Source organism: Globicephala melas, chromosome 16 (genome assembly GCF_963455315.2).
Source record: "Globicephala melas chromosome 16, mGloMel1.2, whole genome shotgun sequence".
In the NCBI taxonomy this organism is placed as follows: Eukaryota; Metazoa; Chordata; class Mammalia; order Artiodactyla; family Delphinidae; genus Globicephala; species Globicephala melas.
Window position 1 is genome coordinate 80,783,927 of NC_083329.1, and position 27,880 is coordinate 80,811,806.

The following is a 27,880-nucleotide window of genomic DNA, read 5'->3' on the forward strand; positions in this document are numbered from 1 at the left end:
ACAGAATGAACAACCCAGACGTGCTCCTGGCAGCAAAGGATTAAATTCCATTCCTACAAACTACCTTCCAAGAAGGATGGTCTACACAGGGTACTGTTTCACAGGCAGGTAATCCAGGATTATCTATTTGGGTTTACTGTGCAATTCAACCAATATGTTTTCCCCTGCTTCTTTTTTCTCCTTAGCACTATGCATCTTCACATATTTATTTACTCTTGGAATTTCTCTCTTCCCCCTTTGGAATAAGAGCTCCACAATCGCGGCAACTGCCCACATCCCCTTGTGTCCGCTCCTGTATCCTCAGCGCTTAAAATAATTCCTGGAGCTTATAGATGGGCGCTCAGTCAACATCTGCAGAGTGAACGAATGAACAAATGAATGAATGAAACTAACACTCAGACTTTATTCCCAGCGTTGTTCTCTAAAGGAGAAGAGGTATACGCGATCATCTATAACATAAGCTAGATGGAAAAGTTACGATAAGGGGAATAGAAACCCAATACTAGAATCAAACTGCTACATTAGAACTGTCACAGGCGGCATACAGTTCCCAAGAGAGCAATAGGACAATAACTTGTGTAGCGATTTAGAAAACTAGGGGATCGACGGGAAAGCTCCCTGGAAGAGGTGGAAAGTGAACTGGGCCTCAAAGGTAAAGGAGGGAGAGGGAAATTTCAGGAAGAGGAATCCAACTGGCCAGAGGTTCACAAGGGTGAATTGTGAGAGATAAAGGTAAAAAGGGGAGTGATGGGGGCAGGGACAGGAACAGGAGGTCTACCTGCATCTATGATGTTTGTTTATTTAGGAAAATAAGTGGGGAAAATGCTAGTATTTGTTTAATCTCCATGGTAGGTAAATGAGTATCTGTCATATTTTTCAAAGTGTCTGGGATATTTACAACTCAAATAATTTTTAAAGGAATATAAAGGACTATCCATCGTCAGTATTGAATGAAGGCTAAGGAGTTCTGAGCTTCAGCCCACAGCCAATGGGAAGTCATACCATTTCTGAGCAGGAGAGCAATAGGAAAGAAATGGGGGTTTGTTCTGGAAAAGTGATGGCATTTTGATCAGCGAAATGCTGTACACCTGAAACGAACACACTAAATCAACTATACTTCAATTTTAAAAGTAAATTAATTTAAAAAATAATAATGATAGTATCTTATAAATAGGCTTTCCCAGGCACACACAAAGACTGGCTCATGTGTCAATAATTAAGACAAAATTAATGGCAACGTTGTTCCAAGCAACAATGTGAGAAGGGATTCAGAGGAAGAAACACTGAGTGCGACAAACCAGGCAGGCACCTTGAGCAAAATTTGTGAGGTCTAAGGGCTGCACAGAGTGACAGAAGTCAACAAGGAAAGGAAAAGCAGTGAGGGCATCTGATCTAGAGCTCTGCACTCATCCATTCCTTCACAAACGCATTAACTCTCCCCTTATCTATAGGGCACCTTCTAAGTTAGAAACTTGGAGCATAAAGACAAGGCTCTTGCCCTCAACTCCTCAATGCTGCTAGATGGGAGGCCCCCTTCAAAAAAAAAGTTACAAGTACGAGAAGGGAAGTGGTCACTTAGTTAACCTGTGAGCTGCAAAAGGGGAAGGTCAGGTTTTCTGGGGTCTTGCGGGGTGTCAGAAAAAGCTCCTATGCAGGGGTTGCAAAGTATCGGAGCTAGGTTGCCAATTTACTGATTGCTGCCAATTTCTTCAACTCTAAGAACTGGTTTTGAATGTCATCACCTCCACCAATCTGTGATTTCTGAGCACAGGCAAGCTCATTTCATTTGCAAATGCCCTGAAACTGGTGCAGGTACATGCTAAGCAAAGTCATCCCCACTTTAGACCTACATTCAGCAGAGGAGGGTGTCCCAGGGCAGCTGAGGTCAGCCCAGATGACAAACCGCAGGGCACATGGCAGCAGATCTTTCTGAATTCAGGAGTCACGGTATGACGAAAAGCAGTGTGATCGATGGGAACAGTGGGATCCCGCCTGGAGAATTCTAGACACTGGCTGCGTGGAGATTGGGTCTTTTGAAGGGAGGTAGGTCTGAAGGGCAGGCTAACGTCTAGAGCGGGGAGCTGAGCAAGACGCTGGAACTGCTGGGGAGAGATGGGCAAAGGATACCCGAGATGGGCCCCTACTGATTCTAGTGGCAGCACCACTCTGCACTGGTGCTGTCAGGTCTCCAAACTTGGGCAGAGATGCACAGCCTCTGTCAGGCTCGTGGGAGTTCATTCAACTAACGCCTTCTCAATCAACGGTTTTCCACAAAATTGATCCTATATTTAATAGTATCTTTTTTTTAATGTGGAATCTAAAAAAAAAAAGATACAAATGAACTTATTTACAAACCAGCAACAGACTCACAGACTTAGAAAACAAACTTATGGTTACCAAAGGGGAAAGTTGGGGGAGAGGGATAAATTAGCAATTTGGGATTAACACATAAACACGACTATATATAAAATAGATAAACAGCAAGAACCTACTGCATAGCACAGGGAACTCTACTCAGTATCTTGTAATAACCTATATGGGAAAAGAGTTTGAAACAGAATGTATTGATATATACGTATAACTGAATCACTTTGCTGTACACCTGAAACTAACACATTGTAAATCAGCTATACTTCAATAAAAAATCAATTAATTTAAAATAATAAGAATAATAGCATCTATAAATAGGCTCTCCCAGCCTCACACATAGAGACACGTGGAGAAGACGGTCATTTACGAGCCAAAGAGAGATGCCTGGAGCCGATCCTTCCCTCACGGCCTCGGAAGGAACCAACGTTGCCCACGCTTTGATCTTGGACTTCCAGCCTCCAGAACTGTGTTTAAGCTCCACAGTCTGTGGTCCTCGTCATGGCAGCCCTAGCAAACTAATATATGTGGGATTTTCCATTTTCAATAATACGGTTAATCACATGTGTTATTAAGATTCTACACGCTGGTGCTCCAGGGTCCAAAGAAAAAAAGTATACACTGTATGGCAGCCACCGGACGACAGGAGACAAGATGCCTGTTCTGTTTGCTTCAGACTAATAGATGGTTTCATTTTCAACCCACCCAAGTGGGAGACTGAGAGCCCCTCCAACCATAGAGTGTAAATATTCTTGTCTTATAGTGTAGGCGCTAAAGACTACACAGGTGGCTATAGGAAAGTTGTATGTGAGAATGTCTTTGAGTTTTTAAAAAAATGATTATGGGGCCATTGGGTTAGTACAGAAGCTCACAAACGCCTTAGCTTCAGGTTAGGTGTGCAAAGGGGCTCCCATAAATCCTCCTGCAGTATCACAAGAAAAACACTCCCATGGATGTCGAAAATATCAATAATAAAACATTCGATATGGGGAGGGACAGACTGCTTTCCAGCAATCATGAGAAGGCAAGTGGAACTGAAGTCAGTCATAGTAACTAATCTAAAGACTTGGCCAAGGGCAGAACGAGACATTTATAGGGAAGCGTATCAGCCAGACGATTTGGGTTCAATGACTCAGGGTGAGACACAGTTCTGAGGAAGAAAGGTCCGACCAGAGGAGCACCTCTGCTGCTGCCATGCTGGCCCAAGCCATGGACACCCTCCTCTGAAATGCCCCAGTGGCCTCTGAACTGGTCCCCTGCTTTTGCCCTCACCCCTCTACAGTTTATTCTTAAGCCTGTAGCCAGAGCGAGAATTCTCAAGCACCGCAGTGCAAATCCCTTCTCTAATGCACCCAGGTAAAGCCACATCCAACGAGGACCAACACGGCCCATCTCCCATCACCTCTCTGACCTCGCCTCCTACGACAACCTCCTCTGCTCGCTCTGCCCGGCCACAGAGGCCTCCTGCCTCGAATCCACCTTGGCTGGCGCAGACCCCTCTGCCTGGACGCTCGACCGCCCCCCACCTAGACACTCGCCAGGTCAACTGCTTCCTACCTTCCAGTCCTTACTCTACTCTAACCCCTCAGGGAGCCCAGGCTGACTACTTAAGTGCATCTAAATCCCGTCTCCTAGAAGTCCTGGCCTCTTTGACTTATCTGTTTTGGCTGGTTTCTTTTCATAGACTGTGTACGGGTTGAATTGTGTTAAAGTCCTAACCCCCCATATCTCAGAATGTCACCTTACTTAGAAACAGGGTCACTGCAAATGTAGCTAGTTGAGACGAGTTGCTAGGGTGGGTCCCGCGCCCATATGACTGGCGGAGAATCTGGATTCAGAAGCACACGTGGAGGAAAGACAGTGTGAAAAGACACAGGGAGAAGATGGTCATCTACAAGCCGAGGAGAGACTTGGGACAGACCCTTCACTCAAAGCCCTCGCCCACCGTCACCTTGATCTTGGACATCTAACCACAATAAACATCTGTGTTTAAGCCACCCACCTGCAGTACTTTCTTATGGCATCGCTAACAAATTACTACAGACTGGCGAGGGAAGGGAGACATGTGGAGAGCCAGAGGCTGGAAGTAAGGTCCACGGCTGTGCAGAGGGCACCCGGAGGTCTCAGCCTGGAGCCCACCTCCAGCCGATGCTAAGTGAGCCCTCACTGCTGATACACTGCTGAGACCAGAGGGTCACTCTACAAAATTCAGTGACGGTGCTTAGAGCACCTTGCTCATCTTCCTCAAAAGCCTACAGCTGCATTGGGCAACTATTTGGTTACAGAATCCCATGTCCTAGTCTAAGAGGGACTAACTCTTTACTCCCTGTTTCTCCAGATGCTGTCACTTAGGGAAGCATAACTCAAAGGCTCATAAGACACTTGAACCCGTACTCTCTCGCAGTAATGCTTTCAACACCTCTCATAGATCCAGGCAACAGAGGCCTCTGCCTGATCTCCTTAATCCTGGAGTGAAGCAACCCCAGGGTCAAAGGTACACACCCACCCGGAGCTGCTCCAGGCAGCCGAGACCAGAAGTGCCTCCCCAAGGGCTGCGGGCCTGCTTCCCGCCAGGGCCCCTTCTCAAGGCCTTGCTCCCAAGCGTGGCCCACACTGCAGGGGTCAAGCACTGGCTACCTGGAAGGTGTGGACAGTTCTTGGACATGCAGGCCAGGGGTCCCGTCACGGTGCGGGACAGACCTCACGATGGGAAGACAAGTCAGGAGTTCCACTGCTCTGGGCCACGATGTCGGGGGGCCTGGAGGACTCCTCTGTGTTCACGTCGTCGAGAAACCGCCCGTGTGCTCTTCCCCAATTTGTTATGCTCGTTCCCACCCCCGGGAAGCCAGCCACCACCGCCTTCAGCACCAGCGTCGGCCACCAGCATTAAACCCACAGCCAGGACGCCAACCACACACGCACCCCCAGACAAGCCTTTGCAGGACGAACCCTACTGCTGCTCTTGTCCAACCTCTGATGCAAAAGAATAGTAACGGCGCACAGAGAATTCCACTATCACCCCGCTCGCTTTCTACAGAACCTCCTCACCTGCAAAGCGAGGAAGCTGGAGCAGGTGACTTCTGAGAACGTCCCAGTCCTACCATCCAGTATTCCTTTACTGTTCTACCACTCAAGATGCTTCTGCTAATGTTATGTTATTTGTAGACATCTGGAGAATCTAAAAAACACACAGGTCATGCAAAGTGCCAGACAACATTAGTGACAGAGGCAGAAATATAGGCCATTTTTACTAAGCGAGACACGATTGTTTCAGCCCTCAGAACAGAGTTGTGCAGAAAGTCTGCTGTCTGCTGGCTGTTGCCCGTCCGTCTTCCTGTGGGTGTATACCTGGCCGTGCGCTGAAGTCCCGTTTCAGCAAAAAGCTACAGGAGGAGGAATGTCAGTTTCATTTCCAGTCTTCTCCCTGTCCCCTGTCCTCGTCCCCAGTTCCATCCCCTGTGCCTTGTTTACTAAAAATAAGTTTAAGAATGAGAGATTGTTACCGAAGCAAACTAGAAAGACATAAAGGGCAAAATGACAGCTGCCCTGGCATACGCGCTACCTGGGTCTCAAATTAAAATACATACACATATACAGGAATCCCTGACATTAACAACGTTGCCAATTATCACTCAGGCCTCTAACCTTCTGTCAGGGGCAAGTGGTTAAGAAAATGGCAGCAAAAACGGCTCTAGGAAATGCAGGATTTTATCTGCTTGGCTTTTTCCTTCCTTCGACCCTTCTCTCCTCACAGCTGATAACGTCACATGTCACCAGTGGGACACAGATGGGGCACAGACAACAAAAAGGCCAAGAACTTCTCCAAGCTTCAGATGATCTCATAAAGGCACGATGGGACACATGTAGTCGTCAGAAGCAAGCCATTCTCTGTGGCTGTAAATGCTACCAAGCTGGCCGTCTGAGACATTTACTCTTGGGAAAGGCTGCATGCAGTGGAGAGAGATTTGTACCAAGGGCTGGCACCCCTGTGGACCGTCTTTGTCACCTTGGGTACAGCACGGAATCTCTGTGCAGTTCAGTAGGGTGGACGGGAGCCACACACAGGACAGACCGATTCACGCTCGTCAAACAGCTAGCTAATGTTTTGGGGACCTTGGGCGGAATGAAGTATAGAAACACTTTTTAATAAATCATTTCTACAAATAGCCAAACCTATATTAGACTAATAAATATTTCTGAGTAATCTGACAAAAATCAGCCCATGAATTTTTAACTAATATATTGGAGGTTTTCCTCTCTGGCCCAAGCTGGGGAGATAAAATGAAAGAACCAGAGCAAAACTGGCCAGAGAAATACTTGCACTTTTAGCCTTTTGATCCTTCCTCTGAATCTGGATCGCATTAGTGACTCATATCCTTACAGAACATTTCTCCGAATTTCAGAGATCCTGGGTCTCAACTTGAACGAGGATACTTCACTCCGCTGCTTTTGAGCCTCTGTGGTAAAGTCCAAATTCTCCAACTGACTCAGCAAACCGACACTGAGATGTCACATGTGATTAGGTCATAAACTCTTTTTAATAAAATACATCTATGTAGCTCCTATAAGTACTCCTAGAAGGGATAGCTGGGAGAGAGAGATGAAATGCAAGGATTTCCAATTTCTTAAAAAAGACTTCCTGGGGTCAAGGTGTGACGTGAAGATACAGCAGAGGAAAGAGCCCCAATACTGAATTTGCAGAATTTCCCAAATTAGCTGAGAGGAATGAAACAGTGCACACAGGCATGCACGCGTGCACACACACACACACACACACCCTGGTCCCAGGCCATCCCTTGTCAATTCCCATCTCCACTGAGAAACTCTGCCTGACTTTACAGAGTCACAGCTTGCATCTAAGTCCAGTTCCATCAGGAATCGCAGCTTTATTCTGAGCTGGTGAATCTGGTGTTTGGCTTTATCCACATATTCCAAGCGTTAACTCAATCTGCTCTTTCTCACCTCCTCTCACACAATTTTATTCCAAACCGAAACTAGAATGCATAGGCCAAAACCATTTTGACTTACAGACATTTGTCTGGAATAGCTTTTAGCTGTCCAATAAATAAAAATAACACGAGACAAAAATAGAGAACAGCCTTATGTTTAGATCATAACTACTCTCCTTTCTACTCCTTCCTCCCAAGTTGTTTAAAGATAACTTTTTACACACAATCAGAAAATAAAACACTGGCCTCTTATTTTCTGAAGACTGGTAACCAAGATGGTACCAGATTTTCAACTACTGTCATAACCCAAATGTATTTGAAGATTCAAAATGATTTCAATTCCTGGGCCTCTAGAGCTCTTCTCCGCACAACTCCTGTTGAGTTCAATCCTTCAAACACTACAATTTGATCCAGGGGGAATACGATCCTGCCTCTGGGTTTATTCTGTTAAGCGATCCAAAGGCAACATCAGATTTCCATTTCAACCACTGTCCCCCTAATTCTGCCTACTTCATAACTAAGATCCCATCTTTCCCAGGGTTTTTAAAAGAAATGCTTACATTTCCATTTAATCCTAATTTTTTTTAATATATGTGGTTTCTTCTACATTTCTAAACACGTATACTTTCCCTAATTCTGAAGTTTACCCAAAAGGTTTTACTTCCTGCTCTGTGTCCATGGTGATTTTCTGAGTCATCTTTAATTACCTGCTAAGGACAAGCATATTCACATAAAGCTGCAGACACAGTTTACACCTTACGTTTCTCTCAGGCTCTTCCGAAATCCGCTTACAAAGCTAAAACAGACTGCTGATGAACAAAATGAATAGACAGCAAGAAAAAACATCCAGTTGACTCAACAAGTAACTGCATAAGGAATCAAACACCAATACCAGTACCGCTCAAAGAGGAAGCTGAGGAAATCTGCCCAAAAGGATGTACAAAGTAGTTACGACAGTGGTGGCCAGGATGAGCACAGTAACAAAAACGACCCTCACGTATAAGGCACAGGGGCCCCCTGCACGGAGCTAAAGGAAACCTAGAGGTTTTGGGTTGGGTCCTCCCCAGCAGCACAGGGAAGATCAATCAGCCCTTCAGCAGTTTGGAAAAGATGTGCTAATGACTGACTGAAGTCCAGCCAGCAATGAGCGGGCGTTCCCAACCTGGGGGTGTTCGCTACAGTCACTGGGAAAGGGTCTCTCTGAGCAAAACTGAATTACTTCTGCTGGAAGAGCTTAAACCCTTCAGCTCAAGGTCTGAAAAGCAGTTTAGTTTGGTGTATTCCTTTAACATCTGAGAAGTTAAAGCAGGGAATAAAAACATATGACCTGCAGACAGGAAAACACTCTTGGGATATGTCAGGAATAAGAAAGTCTGGTGAAAGGGAATAGAGGATTGCAGAAGACACCCAAACTACACAGAAATTAAGTGCAGGACAGTTCTCAAGTTGACAATAATGAAAAATAACAATTGAAATTGACCAGAAGAAAAGCTCTTAAAATAGGCCGCAGGCATTCACATGGGCCGAGAGCTAACCCAGAGTCACAGCACTAGGAGAACCAGGTACAGTCATTTCAATCTTTGAGAATCCATGAGGCTCCAGTTGAAAATAATTTATCAGATACCTAAGATATAAAAGAGGAGTGGGGCTTCCCTGGTGGTGCAGTGGTTGAGAGTCCTCCTGCCGATGCAGGGGACGCGGGTTCGTGCCCCGGTCCGGAAGGATCCCACATGCCGCGGAGCGGCTGGGCCCGAGCCATGGCCGCTGAGCCTGCGCGTCCAGAGCCTGTGCTCTGCAACGGGAGAGGCCGCAGCAGTGAGAGGCCCGCGTACCGCAAAAAAAAAAAAAAAAAAAAAAAAGAGGAGTGGATGAGTCTACATATTACAAGCTTCCCAAATGAACTACCTAAATAATAATAAATGTTGTAAATTCCTTGAAGAAAATAAAGCACAGAGAATTCGTAAAATATTAAAATGCAATATTTAAAAATATATAGGCATTTTCCACCCTCCTTTGGTCTATGTTTGTTTTAAATCTTAATAAATTTACTCCAGCACAAAATAAAGGTTTTTTTAAAATCTGTACCTGAGATGAGACTCCTGCTTTGAATTCCCCAAACACACCCAACAAAAAACAGAAGTCAGGGTCCTGTTCTTCAGGGTGAGTGGCATCTGGACCCACCCAGATAGGTGGCAGTTTCAAGTCTCTTCCTTCTTTTCCAACCCTTTCCATCTTTTCCAAGTTGTGCCTTGATTAATATTTCCCATTGCCTGTGACAATGACTTTCCAAAGAAAATGGGAGGACACAATGGTGAGTTCCCAATTCTGAACAGCGGCCGCACGGCGATTTCAGCTCCATCCATGTCTAGTGCCTGCTCGTCATAAGCATTAGAAAAGAAAGAACCTGAGCACCGCAGCGGGGATGGTCATGGGCTGCCCAGGGAAGGTTGAAGGGAAACTTACTTGGGGGCTAGGAGGAACAGAACTACTGTTTTTTTAAAAAGCAATTTATTTTAACCTATTTCACAAAATCTGAAAGTGCAAAGTGTTCTATTGATAAATGCAGAAGGGACCTCCAGCATCACCGAGTTCACACCTTCATTTATAAGCAAGACTTCCTGTTCCTCTGGCGCTGGCTGGTCCTCTCCTCTGGCAGTTCCTCTTCTGCTCTCCTGTCTTTGGAACTGCTACCCACCTCTCTGACCCAAGCCAGTTGCCTGGTGGTCTCCCGGGGTTGCCCGTGTTTAGAGACCCGTTTGCTCCGATCCCTTTCAGGGGCCACCAGGTGATCCGTGGGGCATAGAGAGAACTCACTGGCCTGGAATGGCAGTGTTCTCTTTTGCTTGGACCCATGACCCATGCTCTGCCCAGCTGCACACCTTTCCATTGCCTTTCCATTGCTTGCATGGGCACTTGACTCCAAGCCCCGCTCTCTCCCAAGCCATCCGTGTTAACCTTTTCTCTCCCTGCCCTATTTCCAAAAGTGGTCAAAGACATCAGGACACTACTGCTGTGTGAATCTAGACCCTCGGCAGCCTCCTCCGCAAAATATACTGCAAAAGGATACAAAATTAATGCACAGCAGTCTCTTGCATTCCTATACACTAATGATGAAAAATCTGAAAGAGAAATTAAGGAAACACTCCCATTTACCATTGCAACAGAAAGAATAAAATACCTAGGAATAAACCTACCTGAGGAGACAAAAGACCTGTTTGCAGAAAACTATAAGATACTGATGAAAGAAATTAAAGATGATACAAACAGATAGAGAGATATACCATGTCCTTGGATTGGAAGAATCAACATTATGAAAATGACTATACTACCCAAAGCAATCTACAGATTCAATGCAATCCCTATCAAACTACCAATGGCATTTTTCACAGAACTAGAAAAAATTGCACAATTTGTATGGAAACACAAAAGACCCCGAATAGCCAAAGCAATCTTGAGAAAGAAAAACAGAGCTGGAGGAATCAGTCTCCCTGACTTCAGACTATACTACAAAGCTACAGTAATCAAGACAGTATGGTACTGGCACAAAAACAGAAACATAGATCAATGGAACAGGATAGAACACCCAGAGATAAACCCATGCACATACGGTCACCTTATCTTTGATAAAGGAGGCAAGAATATACAATGGAGAAAAGAAACCCTCTTCAATAAGTAGTGCTGGGAAAACTGGACAGTTACATGTAAAAGAATGAAATTAGAACACTCCCTAACACCATACACAAAAATAAACTCAAAATGGATTAAACACCTAAAGGTAAGGCCAGACACTATAAAACTCTTAAGAGGAAAACATAGGCAGAACACTCTATGACATAAGTCACAGCAAGATCCTTTTGACCCACCTCCTAGAGAAATGGAAATATAAACAAATGGGACCTAATGAAACTTAAAAGTTTTTGCACAGCAAAGGAAACCATAAACAGAACGAAAAGACAACCCTCAGAATGGGAAAAAATATTTGCAAATGAAGCAACAGACAAAGGATTAATCTTCAAAATATACAAGCAGCTCATGCAGCTCAATATCAAATAAACAAACAACCCAATCCAAAATGGGCAGAAGACCTAAATAGACATTTCTCCAAAGAAGATATACAGATTGCCAACAAACACATGAAAGATGCTCAACATCATTAATCGTTAGAGAAATGCATATCAAAACTTCAATTAGGTATCACCTCACACCAGGCAGAATGTCCATCATCAAAAACTCTACAAACAATAAATGCCGGAGAGGGTGTGGAGAAAAGGGAACCCTCTACACTGTTGGTGGGAATGTAAACTGACAGCCACTATGGAGAACAGTATGGAGGTTCCTTAAAAAACTAAAAATAGAACTACCATATGATCCAGCAATCCCACTACTGGGCATATACCCTGAGAAAACCATAATTCAAAAAGAGTCATGTACCACAATGTTCATTGCAGCACTATTTACAGTAGCCAGGATATGGAAGCAACCTAAGTGTCCATCGACAGATGAATGGATAAAGAAGATGTGGCACATATATACAATGGAATATTACTCAGCCATAAAAAGGAACGAAATTGAGTTATTTGTAGTAAGGTGGACAGACTTAGAATCTGTCATACAGAGTGAATTAAGTCAGAGAGAGAAAAACAAATACTGTATGCTAACAAATATATATGGAATCTTAAAAAAAAATGGTTCTGAAGAAACTGGGGGTAGGACAGGAATAAAGACACAGACATAGAGAATGGACTTGAGGACACAGGGAGGGGGAAGGATAAGCTGGGACCAAGTGAGAGAGTGGCATGTACATACATACACTACCAAACGTAAGGTAGATAGCTAGTGGGAAGCAGCCACATAGCACAGGGAGATCAGCTCGGTGCTTTGTGACCACCTAGAGGGGTGGGATAGGGAGGGTGGGAGGGAGAAGCAAGAGGGAGGGGATATGAGGATATAAGTATACGTATAGCTGATTCACTTTTTTATACAGCAGAAACTAACACACCATTGTAAAGCAATTATACTCCAATAAAGATGTTTAAAAAAGTATATTGCAAAAACCAATATATTGCCCAATATATCTTACAGGGTTGTGAGCAAAAATGAGCATTTTGCAAACAATGGTGACATTTAAATTAATGTGTTATTATTATAAGAAAGACGTCATGATAAATATGAGAGCTGTCCCAAACGCTGAGGATGCCGTCTAATCAAGGAAGCCTTCCTGCAAGAAACGTCAGTCTCACGCTCCTTATATACTCCAAACTCACTGCATTGACTCTCTGGGCAAAGATCTGTCTGCCTCAGGAATTCCTGGGAAAAGCAAAGTATCTGCTTTAAAAATAAAGAGAAGTCAGAATCTCATCTAGCACTTTTAGCAACACAAAGCAGTCCTTCTCCTCCAGATGAGCCCTCATGCTCTCTGTCTCATGGAGCCATTGTTCCTGACAAACCAACCAGGTGAAGAAGGACAAAGGCAGAGAAGGAAGAAAAGCAAAGACCAGAAGCAGAGACTGAAGAACAGAATCACAGCAAGTGGAGAAGCAGCCTGGAGACCGCGGGCATTTCTTCGGAAGTCTCTAAATTGTCCCAGTTTGGCACCATCCCCCGGGCGCATCACTGGGACACACACAGCTGTCCCCCTGCACACACCCACTGAGAATCTGCCTCGCTCCTCCCGGGTCCCGGAGTCTGTTTTCCGATTCAGGCCTTGCTGTTTCACTGTCTTTTCACTCTAATAAGATACGTATCTGAGGGGAAAGTGGGACGATTGATTTTTTTTCCAGTCAGTTGTGAACTGCTGAATTTCATTATTTTAAATCTCACTTGAAAAGAGCCGTGACAAGAGCCTGGCTGCTCATCGTGGGCTGAGGGCAGGTGTCATGGGGAGGCCGGAGCACCTCCAAGAGTCGGCCGGCCTCGCCGGGGGGCCCTGAGCGGTTAAGCAACGGGGACCAGGGAGCAAGCCCGGCTCTCCACCACCACCCTTCCCCAGCTCAGATGCGCCCACCGAGGTCTGGCCAGCCTGGCCGTAACCAGGGCTTCAGTTTGGTTTGCAGTTTGTGCCAACGGCTTGTAAAAAGATGTGACATGTTTCTTCCAAATGTACAACGAGAGACAATCCATCCATGAGCTGCCACAACACATTTCAGGCAAAGCATGAAAAATTCCAGGAGCTGAGGAATGAACTCAACCACAGACTAATACAAACCAGCCAAGCGTCTCTGAAGAACGCTGGAAAGTAGCGTCCACAGCCCTCACTCAGCTCTGTCGTTGCTACTCTGATTACTCCTACCTGGCTTTACGGTCAGCCAGGGTCACAGCTGGCCCTGTCCCCACTGATGTTCAAGGCACTCAGACCAAAAGAGGGGCAGAGCTGATGGCCCTCGAGGCAGATGAGCTGCAAATCACGACCCCCCTCCACTTACAGAAATAAACAGACGGACACTCACACCCTGAATGCAGGCACGCCGTCCAGGAAAACCGCAGAAACTGTCACCTCCTTCCTCCCTGTGTCCCCATCCTTCCCCTCCCCTACCCCACACCCCAATCCCACTACAGAGAGGGGGGAGGATGGGTTTCCGTAGGGGAGGATCAGGTTCACTAGAGAAACCCATCCTTCTAGACCTCTCCCATCAGAGGAAGACTTGCAGGAGGAAACAAGGAGTTTGTTCTAAAGCTGAGGGATTGGAATCCCAGGGATGAAGGCAAGTCCAACTAATGTACAACATACATCTTTTGAGTGGCTTTTGTCTTTCAGCGTCCCTGCCCTGTAAGCTTCCATACTGCAGAGTTCCTGATACCCAGGTACTTAAGAAAGTTCTCCTCTTATTCATTGGAAGACAACCATTCTCTCTGGCTCTATCAAAAGGCAGCTCTGGTGTCTGGGAAGGCAGCTCTTTCATTCCATCCTGCTAAGACATTTGATCCAAAACACAGATGTCAGAAAATTCAACCTGTTGCTTTGATTTCTATGCCTCCCCGTGGAACTTGAACACTGTGGAATCAGTCAGAATCAGCTCCTCCCCAGACAGCACCGTGAGTTTCTAGCTGGCCTCTCTTCATAAGACCAAGACTTTCCTATTTCACAATTTGTCTGGATCTCTTCATCTGGCCTGAGAAGAAACTACAGTTGACCCTTGAACGACACAGGTCTGAACTGCAAGAATCCACTTATACACACATATTTTTCAATAGTGAATACTACACGGTCAGTGGTTGGTTGAATTCCGGTATGCAAAGGAACCACAGATCCAGAGCGCCAGCTTTGAATTACACGGGGATTAATCCCCACATTATTCAGGGGTCCACTGTACTCTCACAACAAACAAAGACAGCTACTGATGCAGATAAGATGCGTTCTTCTAGCTGGGGCATCTATGGGATATCGTTCTAAAAGAAAACCAATCCCTCATAGCAAACACTGTGATACAATTAGTTAAGATACTAGGTCAAGCAATCTCTGCTCTGTTGGCCAATAAAACCACATCGGCTGCTTTCAAATGCTCCATTTCTAGGAGTGAGTACCGCAGCCTGTCAGCTTGGCAAAAGCGTGCCTTCCTTCTTATGGAAAGCACACATATCAATGATGGTTTTTCCATTTGATATCTATGGCGAGGAACAGCACGATGCCGCCCTCCTCCAGGTGGAAGAGACGAAGCTGACCAGACGAAACCTGCACCTGGGAGGCGCCCCCTGCGCCACCAAGTAAATAAAGGAGATGCCAAGGGTCAGCTCCTGCAGGGTCCCCCAGATGACGAGAATGCCTCAGGGTGGTCCCTCTCCAGCAACATGGAACCCCACTCAGTGCTGGCGGTGCTCTCAGCACAGGTGGGAGGTCACACTATGAACTAGCCATTGAATTGCCCGTGTTGCTTTTTGTTTGCAGTCACTCTGGGACTTTCCCTCCCACCCTTGCCACACAACCGTTAGTCCTTCTATTCCTAAGACTCCCTCCTACACTGAGCCCTCATGGGTTCAGGTCACTGAGATGCCCAGGTGTTCCTGCAGGCAGATCAGCACAAAAAGTGAGAGCCTGGGGCTTCCCTGGTGGCGCAGTGGTTGGGAGTCCGCCTGCCGATGCAGGGGACACAGGTTCGTGCCCCGGTCCGGGAAGATCCCACATGCCGCGGAGCGGCTGGGCCCATGAGCCATGGCCGCTGAGCCTGCACGTCCGGAGACTGTGCTCCGCAGCAGGAGAGGCCACAGCAGTGAGAGGCCCGCGTACCGCAAAAAAAAAAAAAAAAAAGTGAGAGCCTGCTCCTGACCTGAACTCTGTAACCTCCGTGGGCACAGGTGGATTCGGGGATGATGGGTCCTCCCCGAGGAGCCCCCAGACGGCACTGCAGCACGTTCAAGAGCCATCCTTACATCGGATTTCCCTAACAGCGTCATAGAATCAGATTGCCACAAACCTTGAAAGGTCTTTCAAGAGTCTGTTCAGTTGATTAGAGCACTGGATGACTCGGCTAAAGTCACACCTCTATTTCGTCTGCATCTCGTCCTGGTGAAAAGGCAGCCTGGAGCACATGGGCAGAATAACAGACTAGACATGGTAAGGTCTGAGTTCAGGGGCCCAGCTCCATCAGCTGCCACACTCTGGAGCTCTTTGCTTTAGACTAAGAGCTCTCTAAGTGGAAACTATCTAAGTTAGGTCTCTTACTAGCTGCATCCCCAGGAAATTTTCTGAGTTCTTATTTCCTCAACTGTTAAATGAGAATAACGAGGACAGCCTGCCCACCACGCCGGGCTGCTCTGCCTGCCATGAGTCAGCAAGTGAGAAAGCAGGCGCCCTGCCTCCTGTGTGTCTCTGTATGGGGACAGGGCACACCTGCAGGGACGCTGCCCGGGAGTTCAGCTCAAAACACAGAGGCTTTGTGAAATACTGCAGTGGGCTCTAAGCTAAGCACGTCCTCCTTCTTCCCCTCGAAGTGCTTGTGCGAGAGATGAGAGGAGTGAGACTAACCTCTGCGCTGTTCAAAGCAAAAGGAGAAATAAGTAGGACACATCTGGGTGGCGGGACCACTTTAAGCTTCACGTGTAAATGTGTGCTTTTATACACAAAATAAAGGCACATGTGTATTTCATCTTGTATGTTACACACACTCCACATATACATCTAATACAATGCGTACGTCACACGGATAATTACATGATACGTAATGTGTGTTATCGTGTGCGTGCATTGTGTATGTGCGTGCATTTGTATGTGTGTGCGTGTGTCTGTGCATGTGTGTGTGCATGTGTGTGTGTGCATGTGTGTGCATGTGTGTACTGTGTGCGTCTGTGTGTGTAGCATGACTTCCATAGGAGGGACAAGGGAAGCAGGAGTAGGAAAGATCCCTAGAGGCCAAGGCTATACCGTAAGGACGCAGGCGAAAGTGAAGCAGAAAGAGCGCAGGCAGACTTGATGGTGAGTTTCTTCTGGCTGAAATCTGGCAACAACACACATCTCTTCCCCCTCTCCACGGGCATGAGCCCGGGGTTAGAGTTCTGCAGGGAAATACCAGGGCTGGGAGGGGAGGGGAGGACACCATGGGCAGCTCCCTGGACAAGCGTCCAGCTTCGATGGGCTGGATCGGGTGTGGGACACGTGTGAGAGGGGACAGGTACTCGCTGGATAGTCTAAAACACATTTGGAAGGCAGTTAGAAGGCTTCAGAAGACTGAAAGCCCCGTGATAAAAACGACAGGCAGTAAGCATGGTAAAGCACTTGTCGCCACCCAGGCACCGTTATGCGAGCTTTATATGTGTTAACTCAGTGCATCCTCCTAACAGCCCGTCCCTCCCCCAATAATAAGTGGTTCCAGCTAATAAGCGGTTGAGTGAGGTAATCAGATGGTAGAGTCCACATTCTCAACCGCTACAGGGGGTGACGTTTTCTTAAGTATTTTCTGCAGCGTAATAACCAGGCAGAACTTCCATCCCCCTCACTGCTCCACACCCGCCGCACCTGCAGGCCTCACCACACCTGCGTGTTCATCCAGGCACGGCTCACTTTCTGTCTAACATGAGTAAGGGTGGGTTCTGCCTTTCGCCATATAAGGTTATGACCTCCCCAAAGGCAAGAGGTCCACGTGTATCTCTTGGGTCTCCCAAGACACAGAACACAAGGAAAGTTCTCCCTCTATAGCAAGTGGATAAGAAACTAGGCTATGAGAGGGAGGGAGACGCATGAGGGAAGAGATATGGGAACATATGTATACGTATAACTGATTCACTTTGTTATAAAGCAGAAACTAACACACCATTGTAAAGCAATTATACTCCAATAAAGATATTAAAAAAAAGAAATTAGAAAGTGAAAAGTAAAACTAAAAAAGAAAAGAACTAGGCTTTTGACGTAATGAACAGGAATTTAAGTATCAGTTTTGCTCTTATTAATTGGGACTTTGGGCAAATTATTTGACCTTCTTAAACGCTCTTGTCCTCCTCTGTGAAATGGGTATAATAATAGAAGCAACTCATAGAGTAAAGCTTAGCACAGTGCCTGGCACATAGTAAGACTCAGTAAATGTTAGTGCCATGAATAATGTCTCATTCTCCCAGGCCACTGATTGGGCCTCCTCCCTCCAGCTCACCAGCCTCTCCTGTCTCCAGCTGGTCACCCTCAGCAAAGGCTGGCATCCAAATCTCCAACCAACTGAGCCCCAGCAGATCTCAAAAGGGAAGGAAGGCACCCCTGGGGCGTTTGGACATGGGAAAGGTCCGTATCAGAATGGAGAGGAATCGTGGTATTTAGCGGGTATGTAGCCAGGGTGTAAAATACCCTGCGATGTGCAGGACTGCCCGACACCATGAAGAATTTTGCCACTCGAAATATCAACAGTGCTTCCCTTGAAAAAACAAAGCGCTGCTTGGAAAATAATTTATATATGCGGGCCAGCAGACAAAATCAATCCCATAAACAGATGAACGAGATGAGCGATCCAAAATCAGTTAGGAATCACCAGTACCTCCTGATGGTTTCGGGCGGCTCTGCACGCACGGGAATCTGCTCGGCCAAGGCCAGGGTGTCCTGCAAGGTCTTGCTGACCTCCTGCAACTCGCCCAGGGACAGCCCTCCCATGAGGTCGCAGCCCTGCCACGGGAGGACCCACTCCTGCTCTTCTAGTTCCCGTCTCAGCTGTTGATCTTTTGCGTCCAGCACAGACATCCTGGCTTGGAGGGCTTCGATCTCTTTCTGTAGAGAATAGAGAGAGATTGTGTAAATTCCCCCTGCTCGCGGCAGACTGCACTGCTGAAAATGAGTCCTTTCCATGAGAGTCCGCCATATGCACGAGAGCCGTGAAGTTGCCCTTCTGAAGCAGGCAGATTTTTGGAGGCTTGCTGAACTGGAAAAACCACGCCAGCTTTGTATTTCTGATTAGTTGGCATAAGGAGAAACATTCCCTCCCAAGCGTGAAATAACTCCGGGTGGCGAGCCAAGAATTTGACTTGGAAGAAGGCAGCAAATATATAAACGACTTACTTCATTTCAGGTGACAGAGCTAGAACACAGGGCGGCAAACTTCATGGACTTGAGACACCAGTAAGCAGGAAACACAACCCACAGACCAAAAAAGAAAAACAAACGAGGCTTGGCTGGTCTGTCCCCAAACATGCAAATTTACCATGTAGAGAAAGATCAGAAATAATAGCCTCTTAAGGATACAGGATTGCGAGAAAAATGACATGCCACAGATAGCACTCTCCTGTCTCGGTTCATAAAAATAGTAAATAAATTTAACTTCCACTAATACAACAAACCAAAATCCAAAGAATCGAGTATTGTCCAATCTTGAGGTCAATGGATAAAACAAGCAGCAGGTAACTGAATGCCCGCTGTGCGTAAAGTGTTACGGCAGCTCATCATCTCACTGACCATAGGATTCTGAAGCTAAAACGAGACTCTTTTAATTAACATACTCCCAGGTTCCATGCGCTGGTTTCCAGCTGATAAGAGCATAGCTCTAACCCTGGCTGTCCCCCCATCTCTCACCCACGTCCTCTCAGCCTCAAGGTACAGATCACCCACTGACCCCTCTTCCAGTAGGGGAGGAAGGACACACAGCAGGAGGTACTGAGGATCCACCCAAGACACCCTAAGAAAACAACAGCGTATATCCCACTGGTCCAAGATTATGGTATTACTGACACTGTCTCCCATCTCACCTCCCTACTTCCAACCTTTGAACTCCCATCCCCTATTCTTTTCTTTTCTGTTTGTTTTGGGGTTTTTTTAACTGTGGTAAAATACAGGTAACATAAAATGTACCATCTTAACCATTTTTAAGTGTAATTCAGTGGCATTAAGTATATTCATATTGTTGTACAACCACCACCACCATCCGTCTCCAGAGCTCTTTGCATCCCGCAAAACTGAAATTCTGTCCCCATTAAACGCTGACCCCACCATTCCCCCTGCCTCCAGGCTTGGTGGTCATCATTCTGCTTCCTGTCTCTAGAATCTAACTCTTCTGGGGACCTCGTATACGTGGAATCATACAATATTTGTCTTTTTGAGGCTGGCTCATTTCACTTAGTATAATGTCCTCAAGTTTCATCCATGCTGTAGCACGTTTCAGAATTTTCTTCCTTTGAAAGGCTGCACTGTACGTATACACCACATTTTGTTTATCCATTCATCCGTCGATGGACCCGTGGGTAGCTTCCACCTTTTGACTGTTGTGAATAATGCTGCTATGGAGATGTCTCTGGGTCTCTGCTTTCAGTTCTTTGGGGGCTTATACCCAGAAGAGAAATTGCTGAATCACATGGTAATTTTACTTTTAATTTTTTAAAGAACCACCATCCTGTTTTCCACAGTGGCCCTCCACCCTATTCTCACACAGATGTCAAAGTGACTCTTTAAATTGCGGTCAATTACATAACTTCACTGCTTAAAAACCCCCCATGGTTCCCAATCCAGTCAGAGAAGAGCCCAAGACCTCACAAGGCCCTGCAAAGGCCCTCTCATCACTGACCTTCTCCTCTGCTGTTTCCGCAATCCTGGCCTCCTGGCTACCCTTTGAAGGCATGGGGCACACTCCCACTGCAGCCTTCGAGTGACTGTCCCCTCCATGGGGAACGCTCTTACTGGAGATTTCTGCAAGGCCCCTCTCCCTCTTCCATCAAGCGTTCGCTTCAATCTCCCTTCTCAGTGAGTAGACTCCCCTACCCCAACACTCTGGTCCATGCACTGTAGCTCTTACCACCCTACAACATTCTAGGCATAGAATTTAGGCTTTTATCACATTTGCCACTTCTTGTCTATCTCCGCACTCCCACCCCCACTAGGACATAAACTCCACAGGAACCCTGAGCATTGCAAACAGTACCTGGCATGTCACAGGCACTCAAAAATTCCTGCTGAATAAATGAATATCCACCTTCCCCCAGAGTTCTGCCACGAATGCTCCCTCCAAACACTGAGTATGTTCTGTACACTCTGATGTCATCAGGAATTGGGGAGACCTTCAACTGGTGAATATTGTTCAGAACCAAAAACCAGACTTCACATTTTCAGCTACGCGAACCTTGCAGTGATGCCCACTGAATCTGAAAGTGCCAGTTTCTCATGCACCAGAGGGCAGACAGCAGAAGCAAGAAGAACTACAGTCCTGCAGCCTGCAGAACAAAAACCACATGCACAGAAAGACAGACAAGATGAAAGGCAGAGGGCTACGTACCAGATGAAGGAACAAGATAAAACCCCAGAAAAACAATTAAATGAAGTGGAGATAGGCAACCTTCCAGAAAAAGAATTCAGAATAATGATAGTGAAGATGATCCAGGACCTCGGAAAAAGACTGGAGGCAAAGATCGAGAAGATGCAAGAAATGTTTAACAAAGAACTAGAAGAATGAAAGAACAAACACCCAGAAGAATTAAAGAACAAACACACAGAGATGAACAATACAATAACTGAAATGAAAAATACACTAGAAGGAATCAATAGCAGAATAACTGAGGCAGAAGAAAGGATAAGTGACCTGGAAGACAGAATGGTGGAGTTCACTGCCGCGGAACAGAATAAAGGAAAAAGACTGAAAAGAAATGAAGACAGCCTAAGAGACCTCTGGGACAACATGAAATGCACCAACATTCGCATTATAGGGGTCCCAGAAGGAGAAGAGAGAGAGAAAGGACCCAAGAAAACATTTTAAGAGATTATAGTCGAAAACTTCCCTAACATGGAAAGGAAATAGCCACCCAAGTCCAGGAAGCACAGAGAGTTCCATACAGGATAAACCCAAGGAGAAACACGCTGAGACACATAGTAATCAAAGTGGCAAAAATTAAAGACAAAGAAAAATTATTGAAAGCAGCAAGGGAAAAACGACAGATAACATACAAGGGAACTCCCATAAGGTTAACAGCTGATTTCTCAGCAGGAACTCTACAAGCCAGAAGGGAGTGACGATATATTTAAAGTGATGAAAGGGAAGAACCTACAACCAAGATTACTCTACCCGGCAAGGATCTCATTCAGATTCGACAGAGAAATCAAAAGCTTTATAGACAAGCAAAAGCTAAGAGAATTCAGCACCACCAAACCAGCTCTACAGCAAATGACAAAGGAACTTCTCTAAGTGCGAAACACAAGAGAAGAAAAGAACCTACAAAAACAAACACAAAACAATTAAGAAAATGGTAATAGGAACATACATATCGATAATTACCTTAAATATGAATGGATTAAATGCTCCAACCAAAAGACACAGGCTCACTGAATGGATACAAAAACAAGATCCATATATACGCTGTCTACAAGAGACCCACTTCAGACCTAGGGAAACATACAGATTGAAAGTGAGGGGATGGAAAAAGATATTCCATGCAAATGGAAATCAAAAGAAAGCTGGAATAGCAATACTCATATCAGATAAAATAGACTTTAAAATAAAGAATGTTACAAGAGACAAGGAAGGACATTACATAATGATCGAGGGATCAATCCAAGAAGAAGATACAACAATTATAAATATATATGCACCCAACACAGGAGCACCTCAATACATAATGCAAATGCTAACAGCTATAAAAACAGGAAATCAACAGTAACACAATAATAGTGGGCGACTTTAACACCTCACTCACACCAATGGACAGATCATCCAGACAGTAAATTAATAAGGAAACACAAGCTTTAAGTGACACAATAGACCAGATAGATTTACTTGATATTTATAAGACATTCCATCCGAAAACAGCAGTTTACACTTTCTTCTCATGTGTACATGGAACATTCTCCAGGTTAGATTACATCTTGGGTCACAAATCAAGCCTTGGTAAATTTAAGAAAATTGAAATCATATCAAGCATCTTTTCTGACGACAATGCTATGAGATTAGGAACGAATTACAGGGGGGAAAAAACCCGAAATAAACACAAACACATGGAGGCTAAACAATACGTTACTAAATAACCAAGAGATCACTGAAGAAATCAAAGAGGAAATCAAAAAATACCTAGAGACAAATGACAAGAACATGTAGATCCAAAACCTATGGGATGTAGCAAAAGCAGTTCTAAGAGGGACGTTTGTAGCGATACAATCCTACCTCAAGAAATAAGAAAAATCTCAAATAAGCAATCTAATCTTACATCTAAAGGAACTAGAGAGAGAAGAACAAACAAAACCCAAAGATAGTAGAAGGAAAGAAATCATAAAGATCAGAGCAGAAATAAATGGAATAGAAACAAAGAAAACAATAGCAAAGATCAATAAAACTAAAAGCTGGTTCTTTGGGAAGATAAACAAAATTGATAAACCTTTAGCCAGACTCATCAAGAAAAAAACGAGAGGACTCAAATCAACAGAATCAGGAATGAAAAAGGAGAAGTTACAATGGACAACGCAGAAATACAAAGCATCGTAAGGGACTACTACAAGAAACTCTTTGCCAATAAAATGGACAACCTGGAAAAACTGGACAAATTCTCAGAAAGGTATAACCTTCCAAGACTGAACCAGGAAGAAATAGAAAATATGAAGAGACCAATCACAAGTAATGTAATTGAATCTGTGATTAAAAATCTTCCAAAACACATAGGCAGAACACTCTATGACATAAATCACAGCAAGATCCTTTTTGACCCACCTCCTAGAGAAATGCAAATAAAAACAAAAATAAACAAATGGGACCTAATGAAACTTAAAAGCTTTTGCACAGCAAAGGAAACCATAAACAAGACAAAGACAACCCTCAGAATGGGAGAAAATATTTGCAAATGAAGCAACGGACAAAGGATTAATCTCCAAAATTTACAAGCAGCTCATGCAGCTCAATATCAAAAGAACAAACAACCTAACCCAAAAATGGGCAGGAGACCTAAATAGACATTTCTCCAAAGAAGACATACAGATTGCCAACAAACACATAAAAGGATGCTCAACATCATTAATCATTAGAGAAATGCAAATCAAAACTACAATGAGGTATCACCTCACACCAGTCAGAATGGCCATCATCAAAAAAATCTACCAACAATAAATGCTGGAGAGGGTGTGGAGAAAAGGGAACCCTCTTGCACTGTTGGTGAGAATGTAAATTGATACAGCCACTATGGAGAACAGTATGGAGGTTCCTTAAAGAACTGAAAATAGAACTACCATATGACCCAGCAATCCCACTACTGGGCATATACCCTGAGGAAACCATAACTCAAAAGGAGTCATGTACCACAATGTTCATTGCAGTTCTATTTACAATAGCCAGGACATGGAAGCAACCTAAGTGTCCATCGACAGATGAATGGAGAAAGAAGATGTGGCACATATATACAATGGAATATTACTAGCCATAAAAAGAAACGAAATTGAGTTATTTGTAGTGAGGTGGATAGACCTAGAGACTGTCATATAGACTGAAGTAAGTCAGAAAGAGAAAAACAGATACTGTATGCTAACCCATACATATGGAATAAAAAAAATGGTTCTGAAGAACTTAGGGGCAGGACAGGAATAAAGACGCAGACGTAGAGAATGGACTTGAGGACTCAGGGACGGAGAAGGGTACGCTGGGACTAAGTGAGAGAGTGGCATGGACATATATACACTACCAAATGTAAAACAGATAGCTAGTGGGAAGCAGCCACATAGCACAGGGAGATCAGCTAGGTGCTTTGTGACCACCTAGAGGGGTGGGATAGGGAGAGTGGGAGGGAGATGCAAGAGGGAGGGGATATGGGGGTATATGTATCTGTATAGCTGATTCACTTTGTTATAGAGCAGAAACTAACACACCATTGTAAAGCAATTATACTCCAATAAAGACGTTAAAAAAAAAAATCTACCAACAAAGAAAAGTCCAGGACCAGAGGGCTTCACATGTGAATTCTATCAAACATTTAGAGAAGAGCTAACACCCATCCTTCTCAAACTCTTCCAAAAAACTGCAGAGGAAGGAACAGTCCCAAACTAATCCTACAAGGCCACTATCAACCTGATACCAAAGCCAGACAAAGATACTACAAAAAAAGAAAATTACAGACCAATATCACTGATGAATATAGATGCAAAAATCCTCAAAAAATACTAGCAAACAGAATCCAACAACACATTAAAAGGATCATACACCACGATCAAGTGGGATTTATCTCAGGGATGCAAGGATTCTTTGATATATGCAAATCAGTCAGTGTGATACACCATGTTAACAGATTGAGGAATAAAAACCATATAATCATCTCATTCGATGCAGAAAAAGCTTTTGACAAAATTCAACACCTATTTACGATAAAAACTCTCCAGAACTAGGCATAGAGGGAACTTACCTCAACATAATAAAGGCCATATATGACAAACCCACAGCCAACATCGTTCTCAATGGTGAAAAACTGAAAGCATTTCCTCTAAGATCAGGAACAAGACAAGGATGTCCACTTTCACCACTGTTATTCAACATAGTTTTGGAATTCCTAGCCACGGCAATCAGAGAAGAAAAAGAAATAAAAGGAATACAAATTGGAAAAGAAGAAGTAAAACTGTCACTGTTTGCAGATGACATGATACTATACATAGAGAATTCTAAAGATGCCACCAGAAAACTACTAGAGCTCATCAAAGAATTTGGTAAAGTTGCAGGATACAAAATTAATACACAAAATTCTCTTGCATTCCTATACACTAACAATGAAAGATCACAAAGAGAAATTAAGGAAACAATCCCATTCACCATTGTAACAAAAAGAATAAAATACCTAGGAATAAACCTACCTAAGGAGGTAAAAGACCTGTACACAGAAAACTATAAGACACTGATGAAAGAAATCAAAGATGACACAGACGGAGAGATATACCATGTTCTTGGATTGGAAGAACCAATATTGTGAAAATGACTATACTACCCAAAGCAATCTACAGATTCAATGCAATCCCTATCAAACTATCAATGGCATTTTTTACAGAACTAGAAAAAAAATCTTAAAGTTTGTATGGAAACACAAGAGACCTTGAATAGCCAAAGCAATCTTGAGGGAAACAAATGGAGCTGGAGGAATCAGACTCCCTGATTTCAGACTACACTACAAAGCTACGGTAATCAAAACAATAGGGTACTGGCACAAAAACAGAAATATAGACCAATGGAACAGGATAGAAAGCCCAGAGATAACCACACACCTATGGTCAACTAATCTATGACAAAGGGGGCAAGGATATACAATGGAGAAAAGACAGTCTCTTCAATTAAAAAAAAAAGTGCCAGTTTATTGGAGAATATTTTCAAATAGCAACAATGTTTGCTTCCCTTTGCCACCTTGCTATTGTATGGACTTGGATGGGCAAACTCAGATAAAAAGAACACTCTGCTTGAGGCGGGGGCAGCGGGAGGGCTTCCAGTAACATGTCTGAGCCCCATTAACTTGTCTAAGGTCATTCAGCTGTTTGGAGCCTAAGCCAGCTCTTGGACTCAGTGTTAAAGCCCTCTGCTCTTTCCAGACATCAATGCTCCCCATTCCTGCCTCAAGGCCTCCAGGCTCAGGCAGGTGTGGACAGAGTTGCAGGGCTCCTTGTCTCTGGGGCACACTGTCGACTTCCAGAGCTCCTGGTTGCCTCCTGGCTGGAACTCAGGGCTGCACCAAGATTTCTAGCCCCTGATGATTCTCGGCCAACTTGCATCCACTGCTCTGGGCCTACCTGGAGCTCCCACGGAGCCCCAGTCATTCCCAGTCTTTCCCAGTCCCGCCCACTTTGCCCAGTCCACACTTACAGCTCTGCCTCCTGACAGGCGCTACTCAGAGTCCAAGCTGACGGCAGTTGCCATAAAGCACGGCCACAGCTCAGATTTTTCTCTGCCTCTAAAAGAACCTTCTTCAGGGCAAAACGAGAAGAGGTGACAGACTGGCCTGGCAGACAAGGAAAGCATATTCAACAGGTAATGAGGAATAGCAAAGACAGGCACACACACCGCCAAGCTTTCAACCCCTCGTTGGTAATGAAACTCCCGACAGACCCCCTAGTCACCACCCTCCACCCTGTGCTTCCAGGTGGACAGCCAACGCTCTAATTGCTTCACTCAAGCAAAGCAAAGACCCACTTTGCTACCTTTGGCTCAAATGGATAAGAAAAATGATGTCTTGTTTCTTGAAGATTCTTCACCCGCTTACCTGTAACTGCTGCTTTTCTTGGAGAAGCCAGTCTCGCCTGGTGATGGACACAAGCAGGTTGTCCTGAGCAGTGGGTTCCAACATCTTCGGCTCCGTTCTGAGCTGGGCTTGGGTGTCGTCACTGCCAGCTCTTAAAACAAAACATACATATTGGTACAGATATGGATGAGCTGAAATCCTCAGATCTACAAGAATGTTAATGGAAAGAAGGTCCACAAAGTGGCCCCCAGCGGCTCTCATCCTTAGGAGGGTCATAGGGATGAGGTCCCTAATGTAAGTTTTTGTTTTAATGACAATCTGTCGGGGCTTTGGCTGTTTCCCAGAGCCACCTTGCTTAACTGGACTGGGCACTGTCCAGCACCGTAGCTACGCGTGTGGCTATCTGCACTGAAAGTATAAAATACACACCAGAGTTTAAAGACTTAGTATGAAACGAAGAGTGTAAAATAGCTCATTAATGATATTTATGTTCATTACCTGTTGGGATGACAATGTTTTTGACATACTGGGTTAATTAAGTATATTTTAAAAATGAATTTTACTTGTTTTTTCTTACTTTTTAGAAATGTGGCTACTAGAGCATTTAAAATCATGTATGTTTTGCATTATACATCATTGGACAGCTCTGCCTGGGCCATCCAGAGCAAACTTCCAGGGCTGATCTTGGCTGTGGAGATGACAAAGAGGGTTGACTGATGCCTGGGTCAGAGATTCTCAGAAAAGATTTGCTAAAAGACTGTCAAAAACCACTAAAAATCTTTCTCCCATGCTCGCAAGAGTTGGCATGTTTGGTTGAAGCAACGCTGGTGAAGATGTGGCCCAGGCTGCCACCTTATGCTGGTGAGTTGCCGTTGCAGGAGCCTTGCAGGTGTTTCTCATCAAAGGATGACAAATCAGTTTATAAGCGGTTACAGCTGTAAACAAGACTTGTCCCCTGCGCAGAGCAGAGGCGATGGGTAAACCAAGGCCACGGACAA

At 44.8% G+C, this 27,880-nt stretch overlaps 1 protein-coding gene across 7 annotated transcripts in view; it reads right to left on the minus strand.

Annotated features, from left to right (window-relative positions):
* Positions 1–27,880, minus strand: part of DISC1 (DISC1 scaffold protein) — a 348,149-nt gene that overhangs the window by 211,321 nt on the left and 108,948 nt on the right. For all 7 annotated transcript variants that reach the window (XM_030839535.2, XM_060286270.2, XM_060286276.1 and 4 more), the window contains exons 5-6: positions 26,904–27,033; positions 18,266–18,492 (exon numbers count right to left, since the gene is read on the minus strand). In XM_030839535.2, coding sequence (XP_030695395.2) covers positions 18,266–18,492; positions 26,904–27,033 — 357 coding nt within the window. The remainder of the gene's footprint in view (positions 1–18,265; positions 18,493–26,903; positions 27,034–27,880) is intronic.